The sequence below is a fragment of the Hyperolius riggenbachi genome, chromosome 12 (genome assembly GCF_040937935.1).
Source record: "Hyperolius riggenbachi isolate aHypRig1 chromosome 12, aHypRig1.pri, whole genome shotgun sequence".
Classification (NCBI taxonomy): domain Eukaryota; kingdom Metazoa; phylum Chordata; class Amphibia; order Anura; family Hyperoliidae; genus Hyperolius; species Hyperolius riggenbachi.
Genome location: NC_090657.1, coordinates 16,927,671 through 16,940,892, shown reverse-complemented (window position 1 = coordinate 16,940,892; position 13,222 = coordinate 16,927,671). Strand labels below are relative to the sequence as shown.

Below are 13,222 nucleotides of genomic sequence, written 5' to 3'. Positions count from 1 at the left end.
TTCAGCTTGAAAATGGCCTACTTAAATCCTGCTGAGGTAAAACTCGATTGGTCCATTTCCAAGCTGCATAAATTTGCATAATCCTGCATCAACTCAATTTCTTTTTGCATCTCATTGACCATCCCAACCCCCAATACTGTCCATAGTTAAATAAATTCTGTTCCTCTCCAAAAAAAAAAGTAAATGCCATGGGTCCTCGCCTCCACACTCCACAGTACACGCTGCTCTTCTCCTGCTCCCCTCTTTAGTACATTATATGTTGCTAATCCACACACTCCCCTCCCTATAGTAAAGTACATGCTACTCCTCTCCACCCTCCCCTCTTCATTGTATAGTACATGCTACTCCTCTCCACCCTCCCCTCTTCATTGTATAGTACATGCTACTCCTCTCCACCCTCCTTTCTTCATTGTATAGTACATGCTACTCCTCTCCACCCTCCCCTCTCCATTGTATAGTACATGCTACTCCTCTCCACCCTCCCCTCTTCATTGTATAGTACATGCTATTCCTCTCCACCCTCCCCTCTTCATTGTATAGTACATGCTACTCCTCTCCACCCTCCCCTCTTCATTGTATAGTACATGCTACTCCTCTCCACCCTCCCCTCTCCATTGTATAGTACATGCTACTCCTCTCCACCCTCCCCTCTTCATTGTATAGTACATGCTATTCCTCTCCACCCTCCCCTCTTTATTGTATAGTACATGCTACTCCTCTCCACCCTCCCCTCTTCATTGTATAGTACATGCTACTCCTCTCCACCCTCCCCTCTTCATTGTATAGTACATGTTATTCCTCTCCACCCTCCCCTCTTCATTGTATAGTACATGCTACTCCTCTCCACCCTCCCCTCTTCATTGTATAGTACATGCTACTCCTCTCCACCCTCCCCTCTTCATTGTATAGTACATGCTATTCTTCTCCACCCTCCCCTCTTCATTGTATAGTACATGCTACTCCTCTCCACCCTCCCCTCTTCATTGTATAGTACATGCTACTCCTCTCCACCCTCCCCTCTTCATTGTATAGTACATGCTATTCCTCTCCACCCTCCCCTCTTCATTGTATAGTACATGCTACTCCTCTCCACCCTCCCCTCTTCATTGTATAGTACATGCTACTCCTCTCCACGCTCCCCTCTTCATTGTATAGTACATGCTATTCCTCTCCACCCTCCCCTCTTCATTGTATAGTACATGCTACTCCTCTCCACCCTCCCCTCTTCATTGTATAGTACATGCTACTCCTCTCCACCCTCCCCTCTTCATTGTATAGTACATGCTACTCCTCTCCACCCTCCCCTCTTCATTGTATAGTACATGCTACTCCTCTTCACCCTCCCCTCTTCATTGTATAGTACATGCTACTCCTCTCCACCCTCCCCTCTTCATTGTATAGTACATGCTACTCCTCTCCACCCTCCCCTCTTCATTGTATAGTACATGCTACTCCTCTCCACCCTCCCCTCTTCATTGTATAGTACATGCTATTCCTCTCCACCCTCCCCTCTCCATTGTATAGTACATGCTACTCCTCTCCACCCTCCCCTCTTCATTGTATAGTACATGCTACTCCTCTCCACCCTCCCCTCTTCATTGTATAGTACATGCTATTCTTCTCCACCCTCCCCTCTTCATTGTATAGTACATGCTATTCCTCTCCACCCTCCCCTCTTCATTGTATAGTACACGCTACTCCTCTCCACCTACTATATTGCAGTATGTGCTTCTCTCCAATCTCCCCTCACCAGAGAAGGATTTAGGCCTTTTTTCCACAAACTGTTGAGCTATGTGCTCAGCAAGCAGTTACCAGGCAGCAGTGAGCAGTTGAGAGAGTTTGAGAGGCATTTACAGCCTATCAACAGTTCGTGGAAAGGAGGCCTAAGATGTACTGTAGCTCTAGGCAAGGTAGTAGATTTGGCACGCCGTGAGGTCCTTTTGGTACGCGGAAGTGGAGAAAAGTCAGAGAAGGGGGCAGGTGAACCCCTTGATACTAGCTAGGCCCCAGGCATCTGCTTAGGTTGCCTGGTGGATGATCTTGGTCAGCTCTCGCTATGGTTCTCTCCTCCCATAGTACAGTACATGCTGCTCCTTTGTATACATACACTCATACTTGGGCCAGTTTTGGGTAAATGTGGCCCTGGGCAAAAATGAGCGAGGGAGCTTTTCATACTGAAGCTAATGTGAACCTGTGACTTTTACAGTCACTGTCTTGTGGGGCCCCCGACAGCTTGGTTCCCTGAGGAACCGCCCAGTTTGACCGAATGAAAACCCTCTCCGTGACTTGGCCAGAAGCCAACTACTGTAAGTCTCAAGTCTGCACTAAAGTACTACAGAAATATTTACGGACATTTCACACGCAATGCCATAGAAATACTGTAGGTGAATGCTCTAATTCAGTGCAACACCCATTTCTCACCTGTGTTCTTGGGAGATCCGCATACTCCACGGTTTCCTTCTGACCGTGAATTACTAAAATTAAAGCAACAGCAATTACAACACAAAGTGCACAGTTATATCTATAATATAGAGGAAATAATCTATACAAAGAAGCCAGCCATCCTCTCTACTTGTGTGCACACTATTCTGGCAGTTGGACTGAGCAACTCCCATTGAGTAAGCTGGTTTTGAAAGAAACAAAAAAAACCTGAGAATCGTCCCTAAAGGTGGCTCAAGTTAAACATTATATGTAAAGAAAAAGATGAACTTGCCTGCTGTCTTTTTCTGATTTTGTGATCTGTAGATTTTGTAACTTGTGTAATTTTCTAACATTTGTTTATAGGAGCAGAGCACTAAAATAAAAAATCGGCACTTACCTGGGGCTTCCCTCTAGCCCCCTGTAGCCCCTGAGGTCCTTTGGCTTCCCTTCAGGTCTCTTCCGTGGCATCGATAGTGCGGCAACTTCAGACGAAGTTGTCCACAACTGCACATGCTCGGCCCAGTCTGCCCTCCCGGCTCGATCATGCGTACATCACCGTAAGCCTCCGGAGCATGCGCAGTTCAGTCTCTTGAGAACTGCGCATGTGCACGAGGCTTACATTGACGCTCACGTGATCAAGCCGGGACCACAGCTGGGCTGCACATGTGCAGTTGCGGACGACTTTGGTTGAAGTCACCACACTAATGGGGTCGCCAGCGGGACCACGGAGGGGACCTAGAGGAACTTCACGGGCTATGTGAGGCTGGAAGAAGACCCGGGTAAGCGCAGATTTTTATTTGAGTACTGTGCTCAGGGTTCTTTTAAGGAGTCCCTCAGAGCATGTGGAAATCACAGTTGGGAAGCAGCAAAAAGTAATCGGAGGAGCCAACAATCATTGCCGTTTAAAAAACCGTAAAGATTTATTACATTTACCAGCAACAAGATCTCTCTCTAATGCCTAGTACACACCATGCAATTTCCCATCAGATTGACGGTTGAATCAATTTCCAGCAGTTCCGATCCAATCACTTTTTTGATCGATCACCTCTATACAAAATTGAAATTGTAACTGGAAATCAGATCGGACCCGTCGAAAATTATCGATTCGACCACCAATCTGATGAGAAATTGCATGTTGTGTACCAGGCCTCAGCAAACACAAGCTGCCCACAAGCACCATCCGGGAGCAATTAAAATGGCAGCATTTGTAACTCGTCAGTGCTTGATACATCGTTGGCTTTACCCAGCGGCATGGAACCGTGACATTAAAGGGGGAGCGCATGTCCAGCATTGTTACAGACCGCGAGCAAGCACCCGGCTGATGCAAGAGAGCTGACAGGCAATGAATTCACCTCTGTCAGCTGCTCATCTGAAAGAGGCTTAATAATTTTCTATGCATGAGGCCCTAGGTAAGAGTCAATGAACATCTTCATAAAATACTAGCTGCTGGCCCGGCGTTGCCCGGGTATGCATTTGGCTGGTGTTGCTCTGCCCACTTTTTCTAACCCTAACACACAATTACTCAATGACCAGGTTTGTGAGCTTTGGGGTCCTTGGCATCCATAATTTGTATTTTCCCATTGAAATGAAACAAATCTGATTGGCTGTTTGTGGCTCCACCCCCTTTTCTGAATTTGGACCCCAGCCACCCAATGACCAACTGTACCAGGTTTGAGGCTTGTGCCATTAACAGTGCAAGAGTGGCAGCAATTTAAATATTCTCCTTTAAAATCAATATTGATTGGCATCTGTAGGCTCCACCTACTTCTTAATATTAATCCCAGTCACCCAGTGACCAACTGTGCAAACTTTGAGAACCCTGACATTAACAGTGTAAGAATGGCCGCAGTATACATTTTCCCAGTGAAATTTGTATTTGTCTCCAACCACTTTTTGTAACCTTGACACAGTCACTCAATGACCAAGTTTGTAGGCTTTCAGGTTCCTGGCATCAAAATTGTATGAATGGAAGCAGTATATCCAGCAAAGAAATCTGGCTGCTTGTGGCTCCACCGCCTTTAATGAATTTAGTGAACTCAAGTCACATGATTGACTGTAGCAGGTTTGAAGCCTCTGTCTTTGGCTGTTGTAGATATTAATTGTTGATATTAATCCCAGTAACCCAGTGGCCAACTGTGTCAAGTATGAGAAATCTGGCATTAATGTAATAGATAGCGGAGAGGCCGCCGCGGCGGTGAGCGGCATGGCGGCCGTTTCCACGTCTCAGCCGGCGGCCTCCGCCGCGCAGTTACATGTTGGAGTTTTGCCTGGTCCCTCAGTTGCACATAGACTGAGGGCTACGCTCGCGCCAGGCGACAGGACCTTTATGCAATTAGAAGGGGAGTCAGCTGATCAGCCGGTCAGCTGACTCCAGTAGTGCTCCGGATTGGCTGAGTGACTGGGGCGGCACTGTGGAGCGCTCTGAGTATATATAGGACCTGCCTGTCAGTTGCTCCTCGTCTGCTGTTGCAAATGCTACGTGCTAGCACTCAGACCTTAGTCAGATCCCAAAGTGTGCTAGAACCAGCAGGAGCTGGGGATCCACACTTAGCCAGATTCTGTTGATAGCTTAAAGTACTAATTGAATTGTATTATTTGTTATGACCCTCTGCTAGCCTGGACTACTCTTCTGCCTACTGATTCTGTGCCTATGCCTATCTGATCTAGTTGCCGACTCAGCTTATAACTTACTCTGATTCAGTCTTCTGTCTTTGTACCGTATCTGTCCATGTGTTGCCGATCCTGCTTGTCTGACTCTCCTACCCACACCAGTGAGCTTAGTCCTGGTGAGGGATTCTCAGTTTAGTAATCACCTGCTCCTCCGGTTGATAGCTGCAGTACAGTCTTAACCACCTGCTCCTCAGGTTGATAGCTGCAGTACAGTCTTAATCACCTGCTCCTCAGGTGGATAGCTGCAGTACAGTCTTAATCACCTGCTCCTCAGGTAGATAGCTTCAGTATTATCTGAATCACCCGCTCCTCGGGCGATAAGTACCTTCTGTTCTACTGTGCATCACCCGCTCCTTGGGTGAACCGATCACTAATTCATCTGCGTCTCCAGCCTGCTGGAGTACTGATTCCAGTGTTCTATAGAGATACCTCCCTCTACCAGCTCCTCTGGGATAGTGGGTATCTCTAGCTATATTACTGTTGCACCAAACACTTATCTTACACCTGGTTGTCCTGTGTCTTGCTATACTTGCATTATTGGTGATTCTGCAGATCACCACATAATCAGGTATAACATCTGTATTATTGGTGATACTGCAGATCACCAATAATCAGAACATCTGTCCTTGCTGACACCAATCGTTACAATTAACAGTGTAAGAATAGATGCAGTTTATATTTTCCCATGTAAAAAAAACAAAATATTTGTTTGTTCTGCCAACTTTTTCTAACCTTGACACACAGTCACTCAATGACCAAGTTTGTGAGCTTGGGGTCCTTGACATCAATAATTAAAATTTTCCCTCTGAAATGAAACAAATCTGATTGGCTGCTTTTGGTTCCGCCCCTTTTCAGAATGTGAACCCAGTCACCCAATGACAGACTGAACCAGGTTTGAGGCCTCTGCCATTAAGAGTGAAAGAATGGCAGCAGTTAAAATATTCCCCTTGAAAATCAATTGGTTGAATTTTGATTGGACGTTGTAGGCTCCACTTTCCTGAATATTAACCCTAATCACCCAGTGACCAACTGTGTCAAGTTTAAGAATTCCACCATTAACAGTGTAAGAGTGGCTGCAGTTTATATTTTTCCATGTAAAAAATTTAGTTGGCTCCATCCACTTTTTCTAACCTTGACATACAGTCACTCACTGACCAAGTTTATGAGCTTTGGGGTCCTTGGTATCAATGATTTGTATATTGCCATAGAAATTAATCAAATCAGTTTGGCTGTTTGTGGCTCCACCACCCTTTCCAGAATTTGAAACCCAGTCACCCAGTGACTGACTGTACCAGATTTGAGGCATCTGCTATTAGTGTAAAAATTGCAGCAATTTAAATATTCCCCTTGAAAATCAACAGGTGAATTTTGAAGGCTCCACCCACTTTCCTGAATATTAATCACAGTCACCCAGTGACTAACTGGGCAAAGTTTGAGAACTCTGCCATTAACAGTGTGTCAGGATCTCTCCTGTAGCATGTTCTGTCGCTTGCAGTGGAGCTGCAACCGGGCACTTCTGACTTGTCTGTGTAAGGGATTGCGGAGATGCCGCCGCATCAGAGAGTGGCATGGTGGCTATCTCCGCGTCTCAGCCGGCGGTTTCCGCCACGCGGATACATGATGGAAATATGTCTGAGATTGTGGGGAATGAGGAGGAAGCCGCCGCAGCGGCGAGTGGCATGGCGGCTGTCTCCGCGCCTCAGCCAGCGGCTTTCGCCGTATGGTCGCATAGTGGAACTTTGCCTGCTCCTTCAGTCGCACATAGACGGAGGTCTACGCGTGCGCGCACAGACAGGATCTTTATGCAAGCAGAAGGGGAGTCAGCTGATCAGCCGGTCAGCTGACTCCAGCACTGAGCCTGATTGGCTGAGCGACTGGGGCGGTGTTTAGGAGCGCTCCCAGTATATATAGAACAGGCCTGTCAGTTGTTCCTCGTCTGCTGTTGCATATGCTACGTGTTAGCACTCAGACTCATAGTCAGATCCGAAAGTGTGCTAGAACCAGCAGGAGCTGGGGATCCACACTTAGATTCTGTTGATAGCTTAAAGTACTAATTGAATTGTATTATTTGTTATGACCCTCTGCTAGCCTTGACTACTCTTCTGTCTTGTGATTCTGTGCCTTTGCCTATCTGATCCAGTTGCCGACTTGGCTATCCCTCACTCTGATTCTGTCTTCTGCCTCTGTACCGTATCTGTCCGTGTGTTGCCGAACCTGCTTGTCTGACTCTTCTGCCCTCACCAGGGAGCTAGTCCTGGTGAGGGGTTCTCAGTTTAGTTATCACCTGCTCTTCAGGTTGATAGCTGCAGTATAGTCTGAATCACCTGCTCCTCAGGTAGATAGCTGCAGTATAGCCTGAATCACCTGCTCCTCAGGTAGATAGCTGCAGTATAATTTGCATCACCTGCTCCTCAGGTAGATAGCTGCAGTACAGTCTTAATCACCTGCTCCTCAGGTGACTAGCTATCATTATATGCTGTCTGCGTTCCCTGCCTCTCAGGGGGATCACCTGTTGCAGTACATTCTGAATCACTCGCTCTTCGAGTGATCTCGCTACATTGTCTTACTGTGCATCACCCGCTCCTCCGGTAAACCTATCATTACTCCTCTGAGTCTCCAGCTTGCTGGAATACTAATTACTGTGTTGATTAGAGATACCCCTTCACCAGCTCCTCTGGACAGTGGGTATCTCCATCTATATTTACTGTTGCACCAAACACCATCTTACATCTTTGTATCCTGTGTGTCTTGCTTTACTTGTATTATTGGTGATTCTGCAGATCACCACATAATCAGGTATCACATCTGTATTATTGGTGATACTGCAGATCACCAATAATCAGAAAATCTGTTCTGGCTGACACCGATCGTTACAGTCTGCAAATGACAATGATGCTTATTGCGAATGCAAGCAATCACTCTGCAGTTCAGGGCAGCTCAGGATGCTGTCATCATTCCACCAATTGCTTGCTGCAGCTGAACTAAAGCCAGATTACTTTGGACTTCCTGCATGCATGTTGTTGCATAATACTGCATGTATTTGTTATGGAAGTCCTTTGCATTCACAGTCAGCTAGCAGATCAGACCAGCTCAGGATTTAGTAATTACCATTCAGCTCTGTGGGAGTTTGCATGTCTGCTTCCTTTGGCTGATGGCCACATAAAAGTCTGCCTCCCATTTCAGACTCTGCCCGACATAGCGGTCAGTACGCTGGTCTGAATTTTTAAAAACAGAAATCGTACACAAATTCTGTCCTGTGTGGTGCCCAAGAGCCTGTTTTCAGTGGGTGCCGCATCCGTTTCCGAATCGGACGTGAAACCCGTGCTGCTGCGAAGCCACAGCCGTTTCGCTGTAGCTGGCTATAGGGATTCAGTTGTCGTCTGTGTAAGACCACAGGCAGCTCCATTTTTGGTGGCCTCGCGCAATTCAGATGCAGCCTATTGTTTCAGATGCAGATAATGGTCGCGATTCGTAGCTAGAGGAAATAGGCCCTTATTCTCACATTCACTGAAGAACTCTGATGCAGGGTGGTAGTTCCGGTGCTAGTCTACTTTAGGGCAGAGTTTCCCAACCCTGTCCTCAATGCCCACCAACAGTACATGTTTTGCAGGAAACCACAAACATACACAGGTGAGGTAATTAGTGTCTCAGCAGAGCTGATTAACTACCTGTGTGGATTTCTACAAAACATGCACAGTTGGTGGGCCTTGAGGACAGGGTTGGGGAACACTGCTTTAGGGGACCCAGCAGGAAACCTCATAGGGAAATTCCACTAACGTGGTTGGTTGGACGGCACTCTTTTGAACTTGCAAGGTTTCCAATAGGTTGCAGTAAATGATGCCCAAACTATTTGGGCAATCACAATGGTTCGTACTGTAGAGGGTGCTGTGATTGGAGTACAATTCTCTATGAGGTTTTCAGCTGGGTCCACTAAAGTAGACTAGCACCGTAGTTCCTCCTGACAGCGCAGAATTGTGAGAAATATCAAAGAACAATTAAACCAGCTACAGACTGCAATAAATAAATATGAGTAAATAAAAGTCAGCAGTGTTAGCCCTTATTACTCACATCTGTATAGGTATTTAACCTGCAAAATAATTCCTGATTCAGATTTACCAGATTTTACTCCAGATACGAGAAATGCCTTCACCAGAAAGCTAGGTGTTACAGTGTTACAGTGTCTGTTTTTCGCTTACCTCCGTTTCCTTCTTTCAGGACTACTGAACAGTATTGTACATCGTCCTCCTCACTCTGCATTTTTTCTAAACAATTGAAGAGGAGACGTGATCATTAATATTCACCAGTACAGGTCTGTTTTTTTTTTAAGCTTAGCGGCAAATTTTTTAAAGCAAATATTCCGTTTTTTGTTTAATTTAACTTAGTACTAAATATTTTTGAAACTTTTTTATTAGATTTTTTTTTTAATCAACATCAAGGTAAACAACAGCTTAAAATGATGATAAAAAAAATAATAATGTTGTGAGCATTTGCCTTGTGTTTCAGCATTGGTTACTTGTTTTACAAACAGACTGTTGACAGGCGTTTGTCAGCCACTCACAGAAAGATGTAAACTGGGAGGTAAGAGGCACCCCAAAAAGATGATGACTAGGTAAACAATAAAATAGGAACAATAAAAAAGAGGCTTACCCGAGTACAGTGGACCACTAAACCAATAAATTCAATTTTTTAAATTAGCACTGAAAACATCACGTTTCATGGGTCACAGCCCTCTTCATCAGGTTAAAACAGTATCTCTAAAACAAAAGGATCCGTCTGTAGGAACACCTGATGAAGCAGGCTACGACCCGTGAAACCCGTTGTTTTCAGCGCGAAGAAAATTGCATTTATCTTGCACTTATCTTATTTATTTGTCTAGTGGTTTACTGTCCTCAGGCAAGCCCTTTTTTTAATCATACCTATTATGTTGTTTACATAGTTTGGGGCGGACTGGCCTGGGGGGATGGGAGGCGTTTGCCCCCCGGGCCGCCGCCTGCTCACACATGGAGGGCCGGTGGGGCAGCATTAGTCATCACAGCTGCCACTGCCCCCGCTGGTAGTATTTACAATACCAGCGGATCTGCAGCGTCCCTGCTGTTGCGATGGCTACAGAGCAGAGAAGTGTAGGGGGCGGATGCTTCCAGTCGTCCGGGATCACATGGGGCCGGGCAGCCAATGAGGAAGCAGAGCCTCTCATACCACGTGATCAGAGGGCTCCGTAAGCTGGAGTCGATTGGCTTGTGTGCTGTCCTGCTCTCTCTCTCCCTGGCGCGATATTTAACACTGTGGCCTGACAGGGAGAGAATGTGAAGAGCAGCAGCAGCAGCCTCGCAGAGAATTCCTGGCAGCACAGACCACAGAGTGCAGCTTGTGCTGCTGGAGTCAGGCTGGATTGCACAGGGAGACTGCTGTGAATACACAGCACGTCTGAATCCTGTGTGTAGGAGACAGGAGTTCGCTATAACTGCAAGGATGTGCAGTGAAGGCTGGTGATAAAGTTGTCATTCTTCTGCTTTTTTTTCTCCCCCTTTCATCTCCTGCTCTGTCTCTCCACCCCCCTCTGTTTTCATACCCCCCCCCTCCATCTCGTGTTCTCTTTTCCTCCCCCTGTGTTTTCATAGCCCCCCTTTACATCTCTACAGCACACTCTCCCTCCCCCTCTTATCCTATACATAGTAATATGACTCCTTGTCTTCAGAGGAGCTCACACTCTAACCCTACCATAGTCATAGCCTAATGTCCTACCATATTATTATTATGTATTTATACATCACTGACATCTTCTGCAGCACATTACAGAGTACATAGTCATGTCACTGACTGTCCTCAGAGGAGCTCACAATCTAATCCTACCACAGTCATAGTCTAATGTCCTACCATATTATTATTATGTATTTATATAGCACTGCCATCTCCTGCAGCACATTACAGAGTACATAGTCATGTCACTGACTGTCCTCAGAGGAGCTCACACTCTAACCCTACCATAGTCATAGTCTAATGTCCTACCATATTATTATTATGTATTTATATAGCACTGACATCTTCTGCAGCACATTACAGAGTACATAGTCATGTCACTGACTGTCCTCAGAGGAGCTCACACTCTAATCCTACCATAGTCATAGCCTAATGTCCTACCATATTATTATTATGTATTTATACAACAGTGTCATCTTCTGTAGCACTTTACAGAGTACATAGCCATGTCACTGGCTGTCCTCAGAGGAGCTCACACTCTAATCCTACCATAGTCCTAGTCTAATGTCCTCCCATATTATTATGTATTTATACAGCACTGACATCTCCTGCAGCACATTACAGGGTACATAGTCATGTCACTGACTGTCCTCAGAGGGGCTCACAGTCTAATCCTACCATAGTCATAGTGTAATGTCCTACCATATTAATATTATTATGTATTTATACAACAGTGTCATCTTCTGTAGCACTTTACAGAGTACATAGCCATGTCACTGGCTGTCCTCAGAGGAGCTCACACTCTAATCATAGCATAGTCCTAGTCTAATGTCCTACCATATTATTATTATTATGTATTTATATAGCACTGATACCTTCTGCAGCACTTTACAGAGTACATAGTCATGTCACTGACTGTTCGCAGAAGAGCTCACAATCTAATCCTATCATAGCCATAGTCTAATGTCCTACCATATTATTATTATTATTATTATTATGTATTTATATAGCACTGATACCTTCTGCAGCACTTTACAGAGTACATAGTCATGTCACTGACTGTTCGCAGAAGAGCTCACAATCTAATCCTACCATAGCTATAGTCTAACGTCCTACTATATTATTATGTATTTATATAGCACTGATACCTTCTGCAGCACTTTACAGAATACTTAGTCATGTCACTGACTATCCGCAGAGGTGCTCACAATCTAATCCTACCATAGCCATAGTCTAATGTCCTACCATATTATTACTATTATTATGTATTTATATAGCACTGATACCTTCTGCAGCACTTTACAGAATACTTAGTCATGTCACTGACTATCCGCAGAGGTGCTCACAATCTAATCCTACCATAGCCATAGTCTAATGTCCTACCATATTATTACGATGTATTTATATAAATAGCACTGACACCTTCTGCAGACTTTACAGAGTACATAGTCCTGTCACTGACTGACTTTAGTCAATTTAATCTTTGTAATCTTGTAATCAGTAATCGTAACCTGATACTTAATTTCATCCGCTTTTCTATAATTCTGCTCTCAAATTCCTAGCATCACCCTAAGTTGCCCAAAAGCCTAGCCTTTAATCTTTTCTAACCGCCTTTATGTTTCTTTTACCTAACTTTAACTCCCTTTTTTTTTTGTAAATGCCTAACCCTGATCTATCAGTTTCCCTAACCTCCCCCCCCCCCCTTCTGATGACTGTATCCTAACCCTGCTGTTGTCATGGGGTGGCTGGTGATAGTGGTACAAATCTGGCCCTACTGCCGGTAGGCACACAGGGATCCTTCACAGCATGCCAGCAAGCCAGCCCTGAGCCCAGCATCACTGCCAGCTTGGCCTGCATCATTGCAGCATAACCACCAGCCAGGCCGCAGCATAACTGCCAGCCAGGCCAGCACAGCATCACAGCCAGGCCAGGTAGCCCAGCAAGCACAGCATCACCACAAACCTAGCACAGCATAACTGCCAGCCGAGCACAGCGCCCAGGCCAGCTGAGGATAAGACAGAAGCCAGGTGAAAAAAGTCTACCTATTTTAAATACTGCGTATTTATCATATTTAAGTTACACCATTGCTAGGTTCATGTATATTTGACCCCACCCATGACCACTCCCACTTTCTTGCTGCATAACCATGCCCATTTTTTTGGCGCGCCGCACGCTTCCTCTCCCTTCGTGCCCAGGATCTTCCAGGATCCTAGCAACGCCCCAGCAGTGAACCTGGGCACTCTGGCTGTCGCTCAGTTCAATGGGGGGCATAAGGCCACCACCCCTTTTCAAGCAAAATATTTGATTTCACTGGAAATTTTATTTAAAATATGATTGAGCAGCAATGATGGAGCATCAGTTTCCAGCAGATTTGATCACAGTGATCGAATCTGCTGTGGAAAATCAATTAGTGTATGAGCAGTGCACTATATAC

At 45.4% G+C, this 13,222-nt stretch overlaps 1 protein-coding gene across 4 annotated transcripts in view; it reads right to left on the bottom strand.

Annotated features, from left to right (window-relative positions):
• The window catches only part of LOC137541434 (allergin-1-like), a 92,305-nt gene that overhangs the window by 7,197 nt on the left and 71,886 nt on the right, over window positions 1–13,222 (bottom strand). For all 4 annotated transcript variants that reach the window (XM_068262718.1, XM_068262719.1, XM_068262720.1 and 1 more), the window contains 2 exons: window positions 9,288–9,353; window positions 2,422–2,474 (listed from right to left, as the gene is read on the bottom strand). In XM_068262718.1, coding sequence (XP_068118819.1) covers window positions 2,422–2,474; window positions 9,288–9,353 — 119 coding nt within the window. The remainder of the gene's footprint in view (window positions 1–2,421; window positions 2,475–9,287; window positions 9,354–13,222) is intronic.